The 24,901-nt window shown below is 45.2% G+C and overlaps 1 protein-coding gene and 1 long non-coding RNA gene across 2 annotated transcripts in view; one reads left to right on the forward strand and one right to left on the reverse strand.

Moving 5' to 3' along the window:
- The window catches only part of PARM1 (prostate androgen-regulated mucin-like protein 1), a 101,220-nt gene that overhangs the window by 71,258 nt on the left and 5,061 nt on the right, over nucleotides 1–24,901 (forward strand). Inside the window, exon 3 of the mRNA XM_027599297.2 lies at nucleotides 16,742–16,820. Coding sequence (XP_027455098.1) covers nucleotides 16,742–16,820 — 79 coding nt within the window. The remainder of the gene's footprint in view (nucleotides 1–16,741; nucleotides 16,821–24,901) is intronic.
- LOC113924936 lies at nucleotides 7,694–12,147 on the reverse strand. The gene is made up of 3 exons (XR_003520855.1): nucleotides 12,022–12,147; nucleotides 11,453–11,559; nucleotides 7,694–7,842 (listed from the first exon to the last, which is right to left on the reverse strand). It is a non-coding gene; the product is annotated as an uncharacterized LOC113924936 (long non-coding RNA).

A 24,901-nucleotide genomic window follows, 5' to 3' on the forward strand; every position in this document is an offset into this window, starting at 1 on the left:
CAGCCCATCAGAGCCCAGGCTTCTCTCAGCCCTCTCCCTCTCTCACCGGTGTGACTATAATATTCCTATAACGGATCCCCACTAGCTCTCCCTTGCCAGAGAAGTCCTTTTAAAACCTAGGACAGACCCTGTCACTTCTTGGCTCTGTGACCCTTCTGTTGTTTTCCCTCCGAAGCACAGCCAAAGCCAAGCCTGTGTCACACCTGCAGTGCTCCCACAGTCTAAGCCGTGCGGTGTCTCTGCTCTCCTCTTCTTCTTCCACTTTTACCTGCAAATGCACCGGCAGCCTTACTGTTTCTGGAACATACTGAAGACACTCTTGCCACAGGTCCTTTGTACTTGCTGTTCCCTCTGCCTGAAAGATTTTCCCTCTAGGTCTTCAGTGGCTCACTCCTTTTCACCCATCAAGACTTTGTTTGGCTGCCATCCCCTCAGGGATCCCCATGAGCCTTTCCCCTTCCCCCTGGGTGAACTAGTCATCCCATCACTGTTGGTGCCGCTACCCTGACTTATTTCCCTCTTGATTACTTACCATTTTCTGACTTTATCTCATTTATTTAGCGAGTGGGTGTCTGTTTTCCACCATTAGACTGTCAGCTCCACGAAAGCAAGGAACTTGCTCACAAAGAGGAAGATGAAGGTTACATCCCCGATCCCTAGGACAGAGCCTGACATGTGGGAGACCCTCAGTAACATTTGTTGAATATGTGAATGAAAGAGTCAGTCAACCAATACCAGAGAGGTTGCTTAACCTCTCTGAGCGTTGGTCATCTCCTTGGTAAGGTGAGATAAGGCTAGTATCCCCATGACGAGATTATTGTCAGGTTTAATTAAGAAATTTAGAGCTTAGTGGCTATTGACCAATGGTTCAGTCAATGTCTGTGATTGTTATTTCCCTATGATTTCTCATCATCATTATTATTGCCATTTTACTATCGTTACTATTATTTTTGTTGTTGTCGTATTTATCATAATGAAGAATGCCCACCATCTTCAACAAACTTTTATTGAGCTTTGACTGTGAGGCTAGGTACTAGGGATTTGGCCATGAATAAGACATCACTGTCCTCATAGAGTTTACAAGGTAGCATGTGCACAGCATGGCAGGTAGTCTAGTTTAGTGGATCCCAGACCGCATGGAAGGGGGAATTTGTAGAAGCAGGAAGCAAGGTTTCAGGACAACCTGGATGAGGTGATCTACTTGACTTGCCAGACCATTGATAGTCATCAAAAGCTTTTGATCAGGGGAAGAAGATGCTGAGAATCATATTTTAAGGATATTCCTGTGGCAGGAATAGGTATGGTAAGTTGTAGGGCGTTCAGTACCAAAAACACATAGACCAGTTTCTACCTGGTTTCCAGTTTGCCATTGCCCCTGATAGACCATGTCACTTCATTACTCTGACTTTAAGGGCTCTTAGCTATAAACTAAATACAAGAAAGGCAATCTTTTGGGTCCTTTTGGCTTATCATACCAGGAGTTGTGTATTACAATTATCCTATGCCGAAGAAATGAGATCCATATTCACGTAAGGCTTACTGAGAATATACACGTTCTAAGAGTCAGGCTAGCACTGGACACAAGTAAGCCCCTGGGTGATCTTCAGAACATTCCAGTTAGGTGATCTCAATGGTATCTTTTCTACCAAAGAGATTCAGTAACTTACTCAAGTTCTCACTTGAGTGACCAGACCAGGATTCCAATTCAGTTCTCCTGATTGACCCTAAGTCAAACGTTCGTTCCGCTACACCGATCCTACCTGAAGTCACAGAAGGGAAAAGTTGGGGGAGGACCGACGGCCTCCATCACTACTGTGGAAATAAGCCACGTGGGATGTTGTCAAAGGCTGCACGTGGCCTGCCGAGTCTAGGGGGCGGGGCTGCCTGGCGGGAAGGGAAGCAGGTGGTAGTCACAGCCTTCCAAAAGTGGCTATGCAGAAGAAATGAGTTTTGGTTTTTGTTTTTCAGTTTTTGTTTTGCTTTTGAGGAAGAGAGGCATGATCTGTTAAGTTTGGATCCTCTTGTGTTATTAGATCAGCTCTCTTCAAGGGTGGACAGTATGAGAACGATATGCTTTGACCCATGACCGAAATTGAAGGGTGCCGTGTGCAATTTGGTGCGCAACACGTGCTTGAGGGATTGACTGACGTTGCATACCAAGTTATATTGGAGATATCTTCAATTCTTGCAAATGCAAATTTTGAATTATGGTCACTTTGCTTGTTGCGGAGTGGATATTCTCTTTTGTCTGTAAAACCCAAGTGTCCACTGGCCTTACTGTGCTAGCTTATACTCCTCATTACAAAGGGAAAGCCATGTAATTGTGAAAATTGATGATGGTCTTTGAACTTTATATTGCTAGTCTGAACCCCAGTCTTTATTCAGTATGAACTGTGTTAATAAATACCCTTCCATAAAGAGCATTTGGCAGGCACAGACATCTAGACAGCCCTGCATCCATACCTGAGAGGAACTTTTAGCTCCACATGACATTTCCTTATTCCATGATTAACTCTTAGGATGAGCCATAGATTTGAAAAAGAATGAAGTCCTGAAAAAGGTGGAAGACTTTTTTTTGAAGTACACCTGGAAAAATTGTAGGAATAAAAAAAAAAAAATGTGCATCGTGGTAAGTTAATTTAAATGATGTATTAAAAATATGTTAAATATGTTAAAAATGCGTATGATTTATTAAAAACACATAGGTGGGAAGATCATCTAAAAGAATGTTGAACATTTACTGATTTACTGATCAGATTCTTTTGGAATGCCCAGAATGTGTCAGGAAGCGATCATCCTAAAATGCATTCTATGCGTCTTAGGCTCAGTGGTGCAGACGTCCCATCGTTGTGCATGCCCAGGCCTGGCCTCTTACGCTAAGTGGGGCCGCCATCTCTTCATGTCGCTCCTTCTTTACTCCCTGTGTCCTCTCCATCACCAAAGTCTTAGGAGCTGCCAAATTCGTCCACTTCTCTTCATTCTCCCTCTTGTGTCCAGGCTCCCATGATGGCACCCTAATGGTCCCTTCACGTGCTCACCTGCCCCAGTCTCCTCATCCTACCCATTCTCCACATGGCAGCCAGAGGGACGATTATACACAGATCTGCTCAGGTCACACACCACCTTGCTACCACCTGCATCCCAGCCCCTCCGGGGCCTCCTACTGCCCTGAGGTTGAAATCCGTAAGCCCAAAGAGCCCTGCAAGGCCGGGCTGTGCTGCCATCCCCGCCTCATCCCACCCCCTACCCTTCACTCTCTGTACCTCCCACCCTGGGGTCCCTCTGTTCCATGAACGTGCTGATCTCCCTCTTGACACAGGGCCTTTCCTCATTAGAATGCTTCTCCTGGGAACCCCCAGAACACATCCCTTCACTGGCTAATTCCAGCTCATTTCAGCTCAAAGATCACCTGTTCAGGAAGTGTCTCCTGGCCCACCCCCCAGTCCCACTCTGGTCTTCCAGTTACAAACTGTCACAGTTCAGTTGGTATCTCTTCTTCGCATCTACTCCTGTGGCTCTTTGTTTGTGATTTACACTGTGTTTCCAGGTGCACGAGAGTGGGGCCTTGTCTGTGTGGGCTCACAGATATATTCCTAGCACCCAAGAGTCTAGTTTAATGACAAAATATCAAACTTTAGACAATAAATCCACATATTTTCTTAGCCTAACAAACCCTGACCTTTGAGAGTGAAGAAAAACACTTTCACCTATTGTCTTAATCTGTCTGGGCTATGAGGACAAAAATCCCATAGGTGGGGTGGCCTAACCTACGATGTAGTTCTCAGAGTTCTGGAAAGCACAAGATGAAGGCACCTACAGATTTAGTGCCTGGTGAGGCCCCCTGACGCAGACATCTTACCATGTCCTCACTTGGCAGAAGGGGGCACAGGAGCTCTCTGGGGTCTCTTGTATAAGGGCACTAATCCCATTCATGAGGGCTCCACCCTCACAGCCCAATCACCTCCCAAAGGCCCCACCTCCTAATACTATCATATTGGGGGTAGGATCCAATGTATGAGTTTGGGGATTGGGCACAGACATTCAGTTCATAATACCTGTGCACACAGATACCCCCCTCATTAACACACAGCCATCATTATAGACCGTCTAAAGGGCTCTCTGCCGCCACTGTGGGTTTCAGCCCACCCTCCTTCCCACCACACCTCTTCTACCCTGCTGACTCCCTCCTGTCTGGTTCCTATGGACTTCAGAGTTGATGAGATTATGGGTTGCCATAAACCTTCACTCACTTTTTTTTAAATTTTGTGCCCACTTTTTGAAACTTAGGCTAAACCTCAAAGCTTGTGAATCCCAAGTAAATTCCCATAAGGAGCTCCAAAGATCAGATTTCATTTTAGGTAAAAATTGTTCTGAATTCTTGTCTCCACTACTTTTATTTCTCCTTTGCTTTCTTTTACAATCTAAATCTTAATCTGAAATCTGAAGATGAAATATTTCCAAAATATCCTTTGAAAAATATATGTCAAGGTAATAAAACCAGCTAGTTACCATCTATGTTGTTACCTAGTAGCTAGTTACCAAGCTAGTTACCATTGCTGTTGTTACCTGGTAGCGGTTCATCTCCATCCATCCAATATGTTAATTGTCTCAGTATCACCTTTCATTACATTTGGACAGTTTCTGTCTCAGTGGAACACTTTCTTATTTTCTGTTTCAAATACTTTCACCAGTCATATATGACTAAAGTGATTCTGTAAATGCTTCACTGAGAGAGTGGGATTTCGCTTAGAAGCACAGCTGATGTCATTAATGAATCTATGGCTTGCTGTCTCAGTGGGGAAACTGACTGGAATAGACTCGATTCTATATCTAGACCCTTTACTGTAATCTTCTCACTCAAAAGATTGCGTCTTTTCATTATCAAATAATAGGAAAGTGAAAAGGGATCAGCACCAATTCATCATCTTTATCAAAATAAGAATCTAAATATCCCACCCCAGAGTATTGACTGGGGAGCATTGTACTAGGAGAACACATAATAGATACTTAATTAATACTGCTCTCAGCATGCCTTGTGTCTCAGGTCTTACACAAGAAAAATATTGGCCAATAAGAGACAGCATTTCACTTAATAGTACCTTGCTTTTATCATCAGACTCATGGTTTTCAGGTGGGAACCACAGTCTCAAAAATGAAGGTGAGGGACACCTGGATGGCTCAGTTGGTTAAGTGTGGGACTCTTGGCTTGGGCTCAGGGCGTGATCTTAGAGTCAGGAGATCGAGCCCCCCTTCCAGCTCCCCAGCCAGCACAGAGTCTGCTTGAGATTCTCTCTCTCTCCCTCTGCCCCTTCCCCCTGCTTGCATGCTTTCTCTCAAATAAATAAATAAAATCCTTAAGAAAAATAAAGTAAATTTAAAAATGAATGTGAATTTAGGTTAAGATCATGAAATCTCAGTAAGTCCATGGAAGTAGGCCATCAAAGACACTTTGCCATATTTCTGTCTGGAGAAATTGTGGGGTCATTTTAAAACCAAGCTCTAGAAGGGTAAGAATATTACTAATAGTACAGACTTTGGCATCGGACTGCCTGCTTCAGATCTCACCAACGCCACTTGCTGGATGGGAGATGTGGGCAAGTTTGTTCATCACTGGGTGTGACACTTTCCTCATCTCTAAAACGAAGGCCATAGAATTGCTATCTTGCCTCATGGGCTGCTCATTAGGATTAACTGAGACAAGCATGTGAAGTGTCTCTTGCAGAGTTCACACTAAAGTACATATTAGCGATTATTATTACAGTGGGTAGCCAGCTCTTCATGTGGATACCAAGGGTTTGACTCTTCTAGACTTTGATTTTCTTAACTTAAAAAATCAGAATGTTTGTAAAACACTTGAAGACTCTCAAAAGGATTATTACTGTAAATCTTAGGTAATAAGGATCCATTTAAGTATCTGTCTATAACCCAATACAGAAAGGGATAATCAAGAGTGTGAAAGGGAAAAATAACTACATTCATCTGTATTCCGTGATAAAAATCATAAATTTGCACACTGCGTGGCACACAGGGTTCAGACTCTATCTTGCGCTCTGAGAGGTTCCTTCCTTCTTGCACATGTCCTCTGAACCAAGGAAATAGCACAGTGGAAGGTCTTACTTGCTAAGGCTGGTGAACCCTGAAGGGAATCTGAGCCTCACCTGCACACCAGTTAGGTCTCAAAAAGGGCATATGCCAACTTTTCTGGTTTATTTTACCCTCAGGATTGTTTTATCCATGGTCATGCCTCATTTTCATCATTGAAATACTAGAGAAACAACAACAAACCTCCCCTTCGGTGTCCATGGAGCTAAATGAGGGCTCTTAAGCAAGACAGTGGCATGCTTCCTGCAATCCATTATTTTTCCCCTCTGAGTCATTCACAAAGGGATGAGTTGAGATTCCCAACCTGGTCCTTCATGTTGAAAGTCAGAGGCTACAAAAGGCTGCCTTCCCAGCCTCTGCATTCCTCCTCCTACTCCCTGCCATGCAGCTAGTCCCCAAAGGAAAGAACCCTAGGAGATTCTTTTGGATCATTACAATGCTAATTGTATTAAGGATGCTGAGATAGCAGAGTGATTTAGGGATTTCTTTTCCTCTTTCTGATTAACTCCCGAATAGAAATATCTATAGCCCCCAGTCAAGGAATTAGATGAGCTAACATGACACAGCTGACCTGCTCACACTTACAGATCAGAATTTTCAGAAGGGCAAAAAGAGAATTCTTCATCATCCAGGACAAACAATAGAAGGGATTCTCTGTTCTTTTTTTTTTTTTTTTCCCTCCAGAAATCACTCCAACCCGCACTCCCCCTTCCCTATCCCCCAGGGATCTGAGCTGAGATTCCCACCCATGGCAAGTTGTGGTACTCTTAGCTCATTAGAAGTTCTAATTCAGCCCAGGCTGAATTCTATTCATTGTATAAAGTAATTTAAAAATAGTGACGATGGGCAATGATGCCAGGCAGTGCAAATCTGTGCTACAGGAGAGAGCAGAGAAGGCAGAACGGACATGGGGCATGTGAGGGAACAGACATTGGGGCTTAGTTAACATCATGGACCCAGAAGTGCAGTCTTCCTCCATGTCTGCACTGCTCCTGGGAGGGGCTGAGGCAGGACAGTTGGACCTCCCATGTCACATTTCCGCCAACTTTGGCCTCCACCAAGCAGCAGTATTCATGAAGCTGCCGCATTCCCTAGAGCAGTGGCAGGTGTCGACACAGGTGCTGCTGGCCCCAACTTTCTGCCCTCCGTTCTTTTTGGCCTCTTCCGGGGGCCTGAGGGAGGCTGATTTACCCCCCAGCCCAGCATCTCATCCCCCAGCCCCTTTGAGAAACTGGTGTTCCTGGAGCAGTGTTCCCAAAGTATGGTCCCTACATGGCTAGTATGCAAGGTGCTGAACCTTTTTTTTATCTTAATAAAACCTGTTTTTGTTTTCCTGTGAACTTGAAAAAATAAAATAGCACATTGAATTCATGACTGCATAGCTATTATTGTTTAGGCTATATATAGTAAGTATCTAAAGAAAAATAATGACTTGATTTAAAGACATATTAAGAAAATTATAGTGTAGGAGGTGTGAAGATGGCAAAAAAAAAAAAAAAAAAACCACGAGAGTGGTATGGAGATGTTTGAATTTTAGAAAAAGTATACCGTGAGGCAGAGACCAGGATCTTATCCTTGTTTATTGTCTCAGCTACCAGCTTCACTTGGGATGAGTCCAAGAAACAGAGAATTTAAAAGAATGCAAACCAGAAATCCAAAGGTGTCTAGTCCCAGCTCTGCAGTTGATGGAGTCTGATCTCAACCAAATCCCTTAAATTCTATAAGCTTCTGTTTTATCATCTGTAAAATGAAGAAGTTAGATTCAGTGAACCTTCTCAGAACTTCCTTTCAGCAGTAAAATGACATTATCCCATTGGTCACGATCTCACTGGAAACAAAACCTGAATTTGAGATCCACAGTCATTGCTAAGATACCCGGGTTGGCTCACATGTCCTCACATCAAGCTTTCTTACTGGCTTTAGGGTTTTATGGGTAAGAGGTGCCCAGAGCCTGTGAGACCCTTGTACTGTACTTCCTGATGGACAAAGCATTTTAAATACACTATATAACTTGGAAAGATGCTCGAGAGGAAGAGTGTGTTTCATCAAAGTTTGACACCTCGTAAGCAATAAACATCAGCTGTGTGAATGGTTGAATGAGTCCTTATTTTACAAGTAGAGACACAAATGAGGCCAGGAAGGCGGGGAGGAGTAGAGTGACTTGCCCAACACTGTTCAGCTCGTGGGAGCGCATGGATGGCTCAGTCGGTTGAGCCTCCGACTCTTGGTTTCAGCCCGGGTCATGATCTCAGGGCGGTGAGATCGAGCCCCCCCATCGGGCTCCTTGCTCAGCGCAGAGTCTGCTTGTCTCTTTTCCTTCCCCTTTGCCCGCTCTCTCTCTCTCTGTCAAATAATTAAATAAAATCTTAAAAAAAAAAAAAAAAAGACTATTCAGCTGGTGCCTTATTAGGCCAGTCTCTATGCCAGGCCTTCTAATCACACAAAGTAGAAAAGCATGGGTTTGGGGGATCCAGCCTTAAAGGTTGAATCCCATTTCTGCCCACTAATCAATTGAGCTGGTAACCTCTTGAGTTACTATGTTACGTTACTTGAGTAACTCCTTGAGTTTCTGGTAACTTCTTGGAGTCTCTATTTCCTAAATGCCCAAATGAAGATGCGACCCATCTGTGCCTAGCTGGGGCCTGGCACGGGGTAGCTCAAGGCAATGATGGCGGCGGTTCCAGCTGTGATGACCAGGGTCTCTTTCCTTCATGATCTCACTCCTGTTCTCGGCCCAGTACTCCTCCGCGTGTCCCCTGAGAACAGCTGCTGAGCCAAGAATGGACTCAGGGCAATCTTTAAGGAGACCCTGTGAATAGCATTCAGATGGAGGCTTAGCCACGTTTCAGGAGAAATTCTCATTCCCCGCGGGCTCCTTTGGTCTGGGGAGCGCTGAGTGAGAGGAATGCTCCCTGACATTGAGCGGCGGCTGCCGTGTGATCATCAAAATGCCGGTGGGGAGCACCGTTTGCTGTTTCTAGAAACCCAGTCTAACTCACAGTACAAGTGTCAAAGGAGAGCTTGGATCGGGGGGACCTGAACACGTAGTTTGAACAAATTCCCAGGTGGGAAAGGGGCTTCATTCGTGTTGGGAGACACTGTAATTGTGAGTGAAATGAAGAAACTTTAGGACCTTGATAACCAGGAATAGTGCCCATTTGTGTGCCCTGGGCTGTGTTCACTGCAGACCCGGGTTCCCTGTGTCCCTAAAGTGTAACTCCTGTGCCCACATGAGAGGGACATGAGGAAAAGGAAACGAGCATTTGCTTGATTTATATTAATATTAGTTAAGCTTCATGTGTCCAGGACACATCTTTAAAGAGATTAATATTTTCAGTATACATCTTTACATGCTACCTAAGTGGGTCAAATGCTTAGATAAAAGTGAAGCCAGTCCCCAAACCAGGTCTTCCGATTACAAGAGGAAGAAGATAGGTACTGAGGGTTCTGTCCCAAAGGTTGGATCCCCAGTCTGCCCACTAGCCAATTCTGCCCATAAACGAGCGTGTTAAGTAAGAAAATAAGCATGAAATAAAAGGTGCCAGTTGTGGTAATATTTGACTAAATTTTATAAAATTTACCTCTGCCACTCTGCGGAAGGGAATGAGTAAGCGGTGATTTAATGCTTTAAAGATTTGGGCGTATGGGGCAGTGGGGAGAAGGTCCAATTTACTGAGGCAAACTTAGGTTGTGCTAATTAAAAACATTTCTGTAACGTCTTTGGATGCAAGCTGCGTGCCTTATAAAGGAGCTCTGTATTTGCATCATAACTACTAATAAAGTCCAATGTTAAAAATAGCTACACTTTCAGAAGAAATCGTATATTCTATGAATTTCTTACTTTGGGCCTAGACAAATGAAGAAGTATATTTGGTATCCCAGGATTTCAAGGACTTTCAGTCGAGAGAGAGCAGACATCAAGGCATGAGAGGGCTCCCGTAAAACCATTAGTAAAACGGCATATAGTGTCTTTATCTTGTATGTATGTGCATAACTTACCCAGAGCTACCTGTGTCAGTATTAGCTATGTGCTAGGATGTTTACTAAATTGTGCCATGCTAAGTAAAAGGGCAAACCTCTAGAAAAAGAGGGCTCAGGATGAACAGGACATCATTTCGGATGAGTTCCAAGAGAAGACTAGATTTGAGAAGGTTCTTGCAAACCAGCCCTCTCCCCAAAACACTTCCATGGTCCCCATTCCCCACACTGTCACGGTGTCCCCAAACACCGTGTCTGGCTTTGAGAACACTCCCATGATTTGGCCCCAAATACCCAGCCATTTCATGGTCCCTACTAATTTCCATTACATCCGTTTATGTAGACTGTGGCCTTGGTTTTGTCAGCTTTGTAAATTGCGTGACCTTGGGTAAACTGCTCAGTGAATCCCTCAGTATTGAGGTCTCTTGAATCCTAAAGTGAAGGGGCTGGGCTATGTTAGGTGTCTATTCTCCATCTAGCTGGCTCCAGCCTCAGATCTTCATTGCTGTCCAAGTTCGGCCCATCCTTCGAAGAACAGCTTCATCCCCAGGATTCCAGCTTGTATAGACACCCCCCAAGTTAGAGGCAGAAACACTGAGCTTGGTACCATCCACCTCCCACATTAACTACCTACCTATCTGTCCACCCGATCCTACACTCCACTGGATGGTTCCAGAGCCTGACACCTGTCTCTGCAACTGGGTAGTGAAACCTGGGAGCCCTGCCTGTTGCTTGTCCACGCCCTACTCGGTCCTAGCTCAGAGGAAACCATGCAGCTTATTCAGGAGAAGTTCATGGGATTAATTCAGAATCAGAGGGAGATAAGCTCAGCTTCCCTTGTTGTGGGGTAGAGTGGGAGGAAAAACAGGAGTGAACTCCAAGCAGAATTCAAGGCCAGAAGTCCAAGTGAACTGAAATAATGGTAAAATTAGGATCCACCTAGATCTCCCAAATACTGAGATTTTTCTTTATCACTTTCTCTCCCCCCTACCATATCCCGCACACACGCAGGGACACACACATGCCCCAAAGCGAGTTGCAGTTAGTGTCAACCCCCCGGGGTCACTTCATATGGGGCAATGAATAGCACTGGGCCATGCTCTCAGCCGTTCTTTCGGACCACAACACTCACTAGAAACCAATGACATGGGCCTGATTAGGTCGCTGTTCTGTGGCTGTTGGCTGCTTCTAACTAGTCCTGCCTACAATTACTCTGAATTATAGAGTTTTAACCAACTTTCACCAGGACCTACAAGAAGACCCGACCCACAGCACAGCCCAGAGTGAGGCCGGGCGTCCTGGACAACCAACAGAAAGCATGTAGGGGAGGTGCAGGGCCGCAGGGTTCAAACCTGGGTGGACTCGCACGTACCAGCCCAGGGTGGCACGGACCCGGGAACCTGTGCCGGATTCCAGCAATTCCAGGGATCAACGCTGCTCCTCCCGGCCCTCAGCTTCTCTGTGCCTTGGTTTCTTCATCTATAAAATGGAGATAATGAGAGTCCGTACCTTGCAAAGTTCTCGTGATCACGAATGACATGAATTCGAATAAGTGAAGCTCCTAGAACAAACAGTCCCGGGACCAGAATAAGTAACGAGAAAGTGTGGGTTGCAATTATTTTTCTTGTCGTTGTTAATACTATTAACATTGTTGTTTGGAGTACGGAGGTGTGATGCGAGACTATGACTGTAAGGCTGGGACGGGCTTTTCCTAGTGTCATAGAGTTTGCCCCCCCCCCCCTCCGCGGAGGTCTTACCTCCCAGTCCCCACCCCACCCCTGCCGCTGCCCCCTCCCCTCCTCCAGCACATGCGCAGACACACGCTCTCAGGGAGGAAGAATGCCTTTTGAGACAGGATGTTCCTTTCCTCTCCGTGACCTTGACTGAAGGAGCAGCCACGCACTCTGAAGTGGTCCCCTGCTCCTCTTCTCCATTTCTTACCTACTTTCTGGACCAGGGAGAGGAAAGAAAAGAACAAGACACGTCTGCTGTGTGAGAGGCGGGTGCGGGGAGAGAGATCCCTTAACAGGATGCCATAGTTTATTCCAGGCCAGCACAGGGCACAGAACAGACTAAAAGCAGGGCAAGCGATGACCTCCAGGGCAGCCGCCTGCCTTCCGGGGATGCCAGGTCTGACCGGGAGCATAGCCTTCTGGGAGTTAGCTGTGGCTACTTCAAGGATGTTATCTGACTCTGTTCGGACAGTTATTCCCAAAATAACTCTCCTCCAGTTCCATCATCCATGGGAACTCGCAAGCACATGCCGCAGGGGTCGGACCATAGCTGTAGAGTATCATAGGAGGAGATGCTCGGGTAAGACCTGGAGCAGGGGATTCCAAGATGGAAAGACAGGAAACCTGCTGCTCGGGAACTTTCTCAGCACAGTGACTGGGCTCAAAAACTGCCAGTTCTCTTTCTCTTTCTTTCTTTTTCTTTCTTTCTTTCTTTCTTTCTTTCTTTCTTTCTTTCTTTCTTTCTTTCTTTCTTTCTTTCTTTCTTTTTCTTTCTTTCTTTCTTTTTCTTTCTTTCTTTTTTCTTTCTTTCTTTCTTTCTTTTTTGCCAATATTACATTTATTAATTCGACATTAAATAAATGAATCAAGTACCCACCGCGCGCTAGAGACTGCACCTGGGGTTGAGAGTGCAGGAAGTAGGGGAAGAGATGCAGGATGAATATGGTTAGAACCTGCCTGGGGAAGCTCATAAACACAACAGAGAGTGTTTGAAAGAGGCAGACACAGAGAGCTGAGAACCCACAATAACACGGTCATTAGCATGGGGGCGCCGGGAAAGCTAATCAGAAGGGTTGGTATTTAGTTAGGTCACCAAGAAAGCTGGGAAAAGGGCCAGTGGAAGTAACCTGTATATGTTAGTGATTACAAATGCCAAGCCTGGAATGAAATAGTCCCGGGTTCGAATGTTAGCTTAACCATTTATCAGACTGTAAAACCTGAATCAAGTTCTTGAATTCTCTGAGCCTTAACTTTCTCATCCATGAAATGGGACTCAGTCCACTCATCTCATAAGGAGAATCAAGTGACAGGATCGCCATCAGGCTCTTGGCACAGTACTAGCCCAAAGTACCCACAGGGTAGAGGTAACTGTGGTTCTTTAGCCTGTTTATTTTTGTTCTGCGTTGTTGTGAAGGTGGTGAAGTGGCCCACTGAGAAATCCCAGCCTCCAGCGAGGCCCGGTGTTCCAGGAGGCTTGGCATGGATCTTCAGCAGCCCTCTAGTCAGGCAGAACATGTTGGCAGGGTGGAATGTGCTAGCACAGTGGAATATTCTTGCATCTCGGCTTATAAAATATACAGATAAGTTTCCTCCAACTCTCTCTAATGCCTTCTGGCTCCAGGGCTCTTCAGCATGCGCCACACCCAGTCTGTAAGGAGCACATCCCACGGAGGAGGAACCGAAATGCCAGCCACCTTCCCATCCCCCGCTCTCAGCGTCCTGCCCACCAAGTGGCCATACCTTCCTCACAGGGCAAAGCCTTCACTGCCCCAACCACACCTTCCTCATTCTCTGTCCCCCTGGCCCTCCTTGAAAAAAAAGTCAGTAGGAGGAGAAGGGGAATTCCAGTTTAGTTTAAACAGAACTCGGGGGCGGGGGGGGGGATGACATTTGTTTTCACAAGGAGGAAATCAAGCCTTTTCAGTTACCATAAAAATTGTGCTGATGTTGGCTCAGCAAACCCCTCATATGCTTGAACCATGATGCCCTGAGGTGTGGAACTTCCCAGGATGAGGTTCCTGGCTGCTTCTGAAGGTAGCAGGCACTCTGCGGGTCAGAGCAGGCTCAGCCCACAAGACCTCCTAGGCTTAGGGCCTGATAGAGAGCGACTTCCAAGGGACCCTGGCACCCCGGGAGAAGAGCCGGCGGCTGGCAGAATAGTTAAGATATTGAGCAGTACCAACCCTCAGAAGTGCCCCTTTGCTCAGCTGCCCTCAGGAGCCCATCCGGGGGAAAATCACCTGCTAATCCCTGCTCTGGTCATAGAGGCTGCCCTCTGTGAACAAGGAAGGATGGCCTTGAGAGCCCCATTTGAGGATTGGGGCTACATCGAGAGCTAGAAGACAGCCACCAGCCACTGAGAGGGGCAGCGGGTCACTCTGTCACTTGCCGTGTTTTGAAAAAGAACAGCACTTGAGTTGGGGAACTGCCTGATTTATCTTTAGAAAGAGGTGATGTATAAATATATCCAGTAAATCGCAGAATTGGAGGTGATCCAACTGCCTAGGGTTAGGAAAGAAACTTTGAAAAAGGTCAAACCTACAGTTTCCTGTATTAAACTCTGCTGGCACAAGAAAGAAAAGTCTTATAGAGAAATCAACTATAGTCTGTCTCTTCTCCTGTTTTTTTTTTTTTTTTTTTTGAAAGGGGCAAATTAAATTTAAAGGTCAGTTTTTAAGCAGCTCCTAATTGCAACCACTGTATCTCTTTGAATCTTGAAAGGCCCCCATCACCTTACCTTGCAGTCATAATCCTCATTTCACAAGCTCTTAAAAGAGCTTTTAAGAGGCTTCAGTGAACTTTGAATTGTTCTAATTTCAGCACAGTTTGGAGGCCGTGAAGCTAAGTGCAGCCTTTCAAAGCAGGGGTGGAAGTTTTCCATAAGGGGATCTGACCTTGAACTTTCTCTACATCGATCAGATCTGCACATCTGAGCATTCCGTGTCATAATTCTGTCTTTACCGTGGTAAAAAAAAAAGGGGGGGGGGAGAGAATTAACCTGATAATTACACGAATCTGGCTCTGAAGGGTTCCAGGAGCAAGGAGGTGGGCATGTGAGCGTCCACATATGTGGAAGCCCTGAAATGGTGGAATGTGGTCAGTCTGTATGGACACATCAAGCTCTGGTCTTAGCCTCAGTGTTAGTTAGCAGTGGACCTCTTTGGCTCTCTTTTAGAAATTCTAAACCAGCAGAGAGAGCATGGATGTTTGATGTAGCCTTCTTTCAGTCAGAACTTTTGGGGAGTTACTAAAGAGTTAATAACTAGACTGATTTGCTTCTTAGCTGTGCTCTAATTCCTTTGGTGGAAGGGCTAACAAGAAGAACAATATACAAAAGCCGTTCATAAGAGAGGGAAAGAAAGAAAAGGAAAAATGACAAAATAATCTACAAATGACAAGTCTCCAAAAATGTGGGGGCAGATCCATCACCCTTGAGATCCAGTACATGACTGGTGGGCACTGGTCCAGGACGGTACATTTTGGATAAAACTTCCACTCGGTGTACGTGGCATCTCATTTAATCCCTGCTAAAGTCATGGGGGCGGGGGGGAACAGCTCTTCTTTCTCTGTTGCTGCAGGTGAATGGCATGCAAGTCAGTGTTAGGTAAATAACCCATGCTACATACACAGCGAATGATGGAGGCACACTTGAATCCACATGTTCGGACTCCAGATCTCTGATGCTCTTTCCAGTGTGGTTAAGAGTCCCGTTCATTTGTTGAAGTAGTAAACAGTTTCCCAGTGGCCTGAAAGAGTACATGGTGCCCCTAACACCAGGTTTAGTGCCAAAAAAAGTCACTTTCACTATTAGGGGACAAGAGCCCGATTGATTCTTTGCATTTCTCAGGTAGAATAAAGCTGAAGTAAATACATTATTGGTCCAAAGCTCACACAAAAAAGAGTGTTGTGCTTCAAAGTAGTAATCTTGGGAAGCAGTATGGTTATTCTTACAAGGCTACCTGCTCAAAGGGTTTTTAACTGCCCATTAATAGTTGCCTTTGGAGCCAGATTTCAAATTACACAATAAAACATTCATGTTACTTTATAATTACACCTGGTTATTTCCATACACAGAAAATGGTGTTACCTCTCAGACCAGACCATAGTTTTACACCAAACCTGACTTTCTTCTCTACAAAAACAAATTCACCTTCCGAGGATGAAAACTCAACACTTCCCAAAAAGGAGTTTTAGAAAAAAAAATGCTTTGATTTGATGGCATCATTAAAATAAGTACATCTCCTACCAAGATGATCCTTTTGAAGTGGACACTGCTGATACAACTGTGTGGTTCTGGTTTATTTAAAAACCAACCACTTACTCTGTAGTGACCCTTGAATAAAACATCCCAAGCCTCCCAAGATCTCCCAAGGGTAGAGAGAGGAGCCAGAGTCTATAAAAGAAGAAAATAGGATGTCGGGAGGTTTGTAGTCCCCACCTCTGCCACCAGCAACAGCAGCAGCAAAACAGCCTGCTGTCGTTCTTAAAACAACAAATATCACTGGAGACTATTTTCAGAACTCCAGGCCAGCCACACGGTCTTAATAAAGTTCGCCATTTACTCAATCTCTCGGAGCCTGAGAAGTGTATTGGTAACAGAATTAAGATCCTGGGTTTCAGGGCGCCTGGGTGGCTCAGTTGGCTATAATCGTCAGCCTTCGGCTCAGGTCATGATCCCGGGGTCCTGGGATCAAGTCCCACATCGGGCTCTCTGCTCAGCAGGGAGTCTGCTTCTCCCCTGCCTGCCGTTCCTCCCCCTGCTTGTGTTCTCTCTCTCTGTGTGTCAAATAAATAAATAAAATCTTTAAAAAAAAAAAAAAGAAAGAAAGAAAAGATCCTGGGTTTCGTTCTAGCTCTGACTTCTGTGCAGACCGATGAAAGTGAATGCCCTTCCTTCATCTTCTCCCTCTGCCTCTCCTCCCCTGCAGGGAGCATCGCCGCCATTACAGTGACGGTCATTGCCGTGGTGTTGTTGGTGTTTGGAGTCGCAGCATATCTGAAGATCAGGTGAGACGCACCTTACTCTTCCTTATGGAGAAAAGGGTTCCATTTTGTCAGTTTGAGAGCTGGTTTGCTGAGAGCTGGTTTGCAGGGCACGCTTGTGTCCTGATAAGCACCCTAGCTCTTGGGAATGCTGGTAGGGATGTAGCAATGGCCATCGTAGCACGTGCTGGACAGGAACCCATGCTGTGGTATTTGAACCTTGGCAATGCAGAAGAAATAAGCGGAGGTATACAGCATGATGTTGTAATGGAATGAGAACGGACCTGCAGTCAGGAGACGGAGGCCGTGGCCCTCTGCCCTTAACTCCCCTCCTCACCCTGAAAAAGCTACATGCCCCCCCCCACCAACCTCAGGTTCTTCATCTGGGAGATGGGGTGGAGGCTCAGTGGTTCGTAAATACTGATGTTCAGAATACCACTGTGTGGATGTGTGCCCAGTCTGTAAGGAGGTTTTCACTGATTCTAAAGCAAAATGTTGAAAATACAAGGAAAGTGTAGTGTTTTCGGGGTGCGTGGGTGGCTCAGTCGTTAAGCGTCTGCCTTCGGCTCAGGTGATGTTTTCAGGGTCCTGGGATCGAGGCCCGCATTGGGCTCCCTGCTCCGCGGGAAGTCTGCTTCCCCCTCTCCCTCTGCTCCTCCCCCCTGCTTGTGCTCGTTCTCTCTGTTTCTCAAATAAATAAAAAATCTTAAAAAGAAAAGAAAGTGTAGTGTTTTCTATAAAATTAGATCCCCCCCCCGAGATTATGTTTATATTTTGGCTTTAAAATATCTCATCTTTTATGAAATGAAGGTGATCACGGATGGCAGCTGAGTTTTTACTTGCTTTGGCTAAATAGAAAGTTGCAACAGTCTGTGAGCCCCCAATTTTGTTGTCTACTGCTTCGTGAAATCCCAAAGGCTCAAAAACCACATTGCTTACCCTAAGGGTCCTTACAGCTGGAACATGCCTAATGGCAAGTTGACAGTCTTATTTGCCAGTCTGTGCAGGGCCTCTAATGAGTGACAAAAGGCCACGTGCCACCATGAGCACAGCCGCTCTCTGACCCCCTCCCACGGCTGGAGTCATCTTTATGGTAGCTCCGGGCAGGCCGTCACTCCGTCCCTTAAAAGCCCCTGTACTTTTGGGTGGCTTCCCCCTGTACTTAGAATTATTTTCTTTCTTAAAGATTTTATTATTTATTTGAGAGAGCGAGAATGAGAGAGAGAGAGAGAGAGAGAGCACATGAGAGGGGGGAGGGTCAGAGGGAGAAGCTGACTCCCCGCCGAGCAGGGAGCCCGATGCGGGACTCGATCCCGGGACTCCGGGATCATGCCCTGAGCCGAAGGCAGATGCTTAACGACTGAGCCACCCAGGCGCCCCTGTACTTAGAATTAAATTCTAACCCCCCAGCTTGGCCCTCAAGGTCATTCACGGAGCCTGCCCTACATCTTCTCACCCATCACTTCTCTCTCTCCCTCTGAACCCCCGAGTCACAGTCACACAGGCTTTCTGTCGGTTCTTAGAACGCGCCAGGCTCTTCTTCTCTCCAGGCCCTTGGCTCTTGACCGACCCTGTCTCTGAAGGCTTTTCTTCTAGCTCTTTCTCATGCAGGGTTTTCACATCACATCCTCCAGAAGACTTCCCTTCCAGTTTGGTGCCTCATTACGTTTGTCCTGGCTATCGCCACTGTTTATTATTTTATTCATTGTTTTATATATTTGTTTACTTGTTTATTGTCTCTTTTCCCCACACAAAAAATGCTAAGCTCCATGAGGACCCAGACTTTATGAGCACAACACCGGGCGCAAAGAAGATGCTCAATAAACTGAATAAGTAAACCACATGTTTAACTTATCATCTCTGCCGCACATTCCCTTTGCTCTCCTCTCTCATTTCCTCTGCTCGCCCCAGCCCAAACCAACACCCACCAGGAACCTCTCCCATGCTCTTTCCCTTTTACCTCCCTCCATTTTTTGTTCTAAATTGTGCACCAGCTCAATCTAATGATGATGTCAAGTATGAGAATGCCTTGTGATATCACCTTACCTAAGGTACAAAGAACAGGAAAGCCAGGTTTCAAAGAGAAATTGGAATTAAAGGGCCAGCGTTACCTGTATCTAAAAGCCTTTGTGAAAGCATCCTTGTCTCCTTCATTGCTTAAAACATCTCTTTTCTTCACGAAGTCTGTATTCCCTTGACCAAAAACTTAATTTTATGAATTATATCTTACGAAATGGTACACTTTTCCGTCCATTTCGTTACTAGTTTATCACTGCGGGATACGCTGTTTTCATTAGGAGTTAAATTGGCTTTTAATAAGCTAGTCTGGAACCCTCATTCCCACTTTGTGTTGAGGTGGGAGGAGGCAAAAGCGGAACTTACGGATAAACTTTAGAATCACTCTGCAGTCACAGTGGTGAGTTTCTGAAGGGCTGGGTCACAAAAAATATGACCTCCACTGAAATGTGGAGTCGAATAGAAATGCTTTCCTCTTGCCACACACTTGCCAAAATTTATCTTTGTCTTGACTCCAGGCAAGAATTCAGGTTTACCATCTCAAACCACTGCCTAATCTATAGAACAGTGATTAAGAATTCAGACTCCTTGGGGCACCTGGGTGGCTCAGTCGTTAAGCGTCTGCCTTTGGCTCAGGTCATGATCTCGGGGCCCTGGGATCAAGCCCTGCATTGGGCTCCCTGCTCAGGGGGGAGTCTGCCTCTCCCCCTGCCTCTCACTTATTCTCTCTCTCTCTCTCAAATAAATAAATAAAATCTTAAAAAAAAAAAAAAAAAGCAGACTCCAGAAGCCAGGAGGCCTCAGTTAGAATCCAAGCTCTACCAGTTTTCAGCAGGTTCTAGTGTGACCCGAGCATGTGACAGAGCTTCACTAAACCTCGCTTCTCCTTCCTGTGTAAGATGGGGGCCATAATATTAACTGCTTGGTAGCACTGTTGGGAAAATTAATGGACACTGCTTCCCAAGTACATAGCACGGTCATCAGCATCATCAGCATCAAAGAGGTCAACTAGAAGGAAGGGCCCCCAGGAAAACAGTTGCTTGACAAGTGACTGAGTGTTAGCTGTGTGCCAGGCCCTCCTCTAAGCACTGGGGTCCCATCAGTGACGAGACACAATCCTGCCATCACAGAACATACTTCGTTTGGAATATTTTGTTAGCAGGTCATTAAAATCGGTTCTAATGAGTGCTGATTAAAATTGCATAACATTTTATTTTAAAAATTTAAAGAGTGTTTTCTCCAGGCATTCTCAACACCAGATAAATTCAGTGAATGATCAAGATGAAGTAGTCACTGTTTCTCTCCCCCATTTGGGTCCTCCCTCTTAAATGTAGAAAGGCCCCGGGGGGATAAGTTTAAGGTTGTTATTTATCTTTGGGACTATAAATTTAAGGATGGATAAAGTGATCAGACCCCGTGTAGAAACCCCCTAAGGAAAGCCCCTTTCTGCTGCTCTGATAATTATTTTGGCAAAATGATAACATAAGGAGGTTAAGAGCCCTCACGAATATTAAGGCTATGCCAAAACCCTTTCGAGTGTTATTTTGCCAGATTCTTGGAAAGCCCCACTTATCATTCATCAAAAATACATGTGGATCAATTGACAAATTGTGTGTGTGTGTGTGTGTGTGTGTGTGTGTGTGCGTGCGCGTGCATGTGTACCTAGGATTAGGTTTTCCCTTGGCTGCAAGTTTACTGCATTCCTATCATCCCAGATTTCTGAGAACAATAACATGACAAGAGGTCTGTCTTCTGTGGTCCTTCAGCTCACTTGGCTGGAGTAGCAAGTGACTGAAATCATAACCCAGGAAGGAACCATTTCTGGCCTGCAGCCAGTGGGCTATCAGCCTGGCGCAGCCAGGGTCCCTACAAATGCAAAAGAAGAGTCTGCTTCAAAGGGCAGCCCCACAACCAGGGGAAGAGCATGTCTTGTAAGCTCTGCTAAGTGGCTTGGTCGGTTCACCTTTTCCCAAATCCTGACTCCCTCTGAAGGCATCGGCCGCCTCCGCCATCTATTTCCATGCTCCTATTCTTCTGGGACCTGTGACCCCTAGTTCTGTCACAGTATCCCCTGCCTAGAGAACCACCTCCTTCTGTCACTAAGCCACTGTTGGAAGTGACTTATAAACATGAACTGCCCTGAGTCTGCCAGGGGTCTTCTCCATCACCGACCCCACATCTTCACTGGTGGTGGTGTGGCAGGGAAGGAGGAGTTGTGGGCTTTGCGGTCAGGTTTCACACGGACCCTTCTCCTTACTGGTTAGGGGGTCTTGGGCAAGTTATAATCTCCCTGATCCTTAATTTCTTCATCGGCAAAAATAGAGTGGATAACACCTCTCAAGGTTGTTTTGAAGATGAAATGGAGTAATGAAGATAGAGCACCTGGTGGTTAAGAACATGTACTCAGCAAATTTATTAATCACTGTGATCAGTTTTATAGTTCTATGAGTATAACTATATATAGTTGTGTTAGTATCATGGTACTGATACCTAACTCAGGTTAGGTAATACTAATACCTAACTAATCCTAATACCTAATACCGAACTCAGGATTGTTACAAGGATTAAGTTATAATACAGATACACAGTCAGCGCTGGTTGCGAGGTGAGGGCGGAGGAAGGGCTAAATCCTGTCATTGTAGTTGTTGTTACAATAGTACTTACTACCTCAGTGCTCAGTTAGATGGTCGCAGCTGACAGTCCCATTCACCAGGCATCGGGGATTCAGAGAGGGAAGGGGGAAAGGACACAGCAACTCAGGTTTCTAATTATGCCCCGTTGGGCGGATGTCCACGTTCCCTTTGATGGTTTCAGTTGTGTTGTTTTCTGCACGCCTGTGAGGCTGCACCCATGTTATAGGTTCATAAGCAAAAACTACTTCTGAGCAGTCTTGATTCCAAGGCTTATTTGCAACTTGCAAAGAAAGCAAAAGCCCTGCCTGCCTCTTGCAGAAGGGTGTCTTTAATTCGTGCTGATTGAAGAATGAGGTAAGTCGGTTTTGTTTTTGTTTAAATGGGCTCAAGACTGTTCTGCCAGGAGATAATCCCCTGCGCGGGAGACCGTATCTGCTATCGCCAGCAGTGTGGATGCTGCTATAATTAGGTGTGGGTAACCCAGGCGGACAACATGGGCTGTTCCCGTCACAAAAATAAATGTGATCTTGATTTATAGACACAACAGGGCCTGGCTCGTAAGGCATTTTGTTAGAAGTCACCTGTTCTGCTTTAAGTCTTCCAGTGATTACATTTTATACAACTGGATGCCTTTTGGTTGTTGGTAGGTTTTAAAGAGTTAGCCCAGCCAGCCATTAAGTCTAAGATCTTCTAGAATTTGTTACTGACAGGTTGACTTTTTAGATCAGCTTTTGGCATTCTGTAGGTCCAGCTGACTTGATTCTCTAGCTCAATGCTTCTGAAACGTTAATGTGCATAAGAATCAATGGGGGAGCTTATTATAAACACAGTTTCCTTTCAGGTGATGACTCGACAGTGTTAGCAGCTTCTCCTGAATGTTCTCCTAAACCCAATTTAGTCATGTCCTAACTTATTTTGACAAAAATCCAAAAAAAGGGGAAGATGCTTAGAGATGATACTATACAAAGTCTTCATGAAGGAAGTAGGTCTTAAAAGAAATTAAATGAAAATGAAATTTAATTTAGTATCCTGGATTTTATCCACAGGATGTGTCCATGGCTTATGTAGGCAAAATTAGGTGCTCTTCTCTGCTAAACATTGGAAAAACAGCTTCGATGGATATTGGACAGCTCATTGTCATGTTCAACTTAGCATATTTATGCTTAGCAATCAATTTTACCCACTTATAGGCCAATATCAATCTGTGAAAACATGTGGAATTAGCAAACACCAGTCTATAAAAATGTTTATCATTGAAAAAATCTGTATTTATATCTGAACTCACTTATATAACCCATTCATCACTTTTCCTCCTTCAAGTGTCTAGTGCGTTCCTCATGGCCATTGTCCCTGTTCATAGATCTGTCATCATGGGTCTCTAGAAGAAATACATTTCAAGATAGTCCCCCCCGCAAAACAAAAACAAAAAACGTCAGTTTCCTGGGTGTGGTCCCATAGGTTCTGATGCAGTGTGGCAGCTCACAGGTGAGGACAATGCTGCAGGCTGTGAAAACCATACTTTGAGTAACCCTGATCTACCCCTGTCCCCCAACACTCCAAACACACACACTGTAGATACGGTACCCCCACTGTTTTGTGTCTTGGTTACTTTGGACATGCTGATCCCCCTGCTAGAGGTGTTAGGTTCATCTCCTTTTTTAATCTGGCTAGTTCCAAATTGTCTAGCTTGAAAGAGATGCTCTCCGGGAAGCCTCCTCCCCACCATCTCCACGGGGAGCCCCTTACTGCAAGCTTCTCCTTTGTATGACTCAGTTCCCTATCCTGGAATCACTGCCTTCTTTGTCAGTCTGCTCCACTAGAAGGATAAGAAGCCCCTCGCAATACCTGACAATCAATAATTGTTTTATACATAGTTCCTGGAGTAGTGAATGATTCTGGGTAGCAAAATTTGGGGTACAGCAGCAGTGTTCATTTATTCCAAATAGGAGGAAATGGGGTTTAGAGAAGAGGGAGCTTGTGGGAATCTGTTAAAACCATACACTTTCGTTAGTTACCTCGTGACTCTGAACTGCTTTACAAATAAACAGGTGTTTCAATATGTGGGCCTTTTCTGTGATGAGCGTCTGCCAGGATGATACTGGCAGATAATTTTAAAATGGAAAACAAACAAATTTCATCTACACCTTCAAAGTAAAGGTGATTATTTATAGGTAAATTCAAAAGTAACTGGTCTTTAAAAGAAACCCAGACTGTGGACAGAATACCTTGAAAATGAATGATTGGAATGTTTCCATCATTGGGATTTGGGTAGAAAGACAGGACTGATAGGTTTCCTAAGTTATGGTACTCATTCTGCCACCGACTTGCTACAGTCACTGTAAATTCACCCCTAATGGTCACAGCTTTCTTAGCCTCAAAAATGTCGCTGATCGTGTTCCTTTCCTAGTTTGGACAAATGTGACATGGCTATATGAGACGTCACTATCAAGGGAAGCGGGGTGAAGGGCATACGGGAATTCTTTGTACCATCTTTGTAATTTTTCTATAAATCTAAAATCATTCCAATAATTAAATAATTTATTTTGAAACAATTATAGGCCAGTAGCTATCACACAGATACGGTGTTTGCTGCTTCCTCAGAGCCTCTGCGCTTTCTGTTCTCTCTGCATGGTTTACCTCAGGCATCCACGTGGCTCATCCCACACCTCTTTCACCTGTCTGTTCAAATGTCATTTTAGTGAGACTTTTTTCTGATCACCATATTCCTAAGAACAGTCTCCACCTCACATGCAGAACTCCTCATTCCCCTCTGTTGCTCTGCTGTCCTCTACTGCACAGATTACCTTCCACCATATTATTTTTCATGTCTTATTTGTTGTGCCTGCCCCCACTGGAACGTGAGGTCCCTTAGGACAGGGGTTTTGGGGGCGCCTGGGTGGCTCAGTCGGTTAGGCGGCTGCCTTTGGCTCAGGTCATGATCCCGGGGTCCTGGGATCGAGCCCCACGTCCGGCTCCCTGCTCAGCGGAGAGCCTGCTTCTCCCTCTCCCTCTGCCTGCCGCTCTGCCTACTTGTGCTCTCTCTCTCTATCTCTCTGTCAAATAAATAAACAAAATCTTTAAAAAAAAAAGGGGGGGGGGGACAGGGGTTTTGGTCTGTTTAGCTCACTGAAGTATCTCCCGGCCCCTGAATAGGGCCTAACAGATTGTAAGTGAATTCATTTTCAGTGAATCTTTAAATGAAAGGAACCAGGCAGGGAAATGACAGAGAAAGCAAGCCACCCAACAGAAACAAAGGAGACCGTGGCAACCGTACCAAACTGGCTTTGCAAATGGATGATAAGAGTCTGAAGGCTTAATTACCAGTGACTAATGAGCTATACGTTAGGCTGTGTTTTCCCAGCACTAAGCCATATCTTTTTCATCTTTATGCCCCTCCTTCTTAGCACATAATAAGCGCTCACAATTGAATGGCAAGACTCACTTAACTCAAGAGGA

The sequence above is a fragment of the Zalophus californianus genome, chromosome 2, assembly GCF_009762305.2.
Source record: "Zalophus californianus isolate mZalCal1 chromosome 2, mZalCal1.pri.v2, whole genome shotgun sequence".
In the NCBI taxonomy this organism is placed as follows: domain Eukaryota; kingdom Metazoa; phylum Chordata; class Mammalia; order Carnivora; family Otariidae; genus Zalophus; species Zalophus californianus.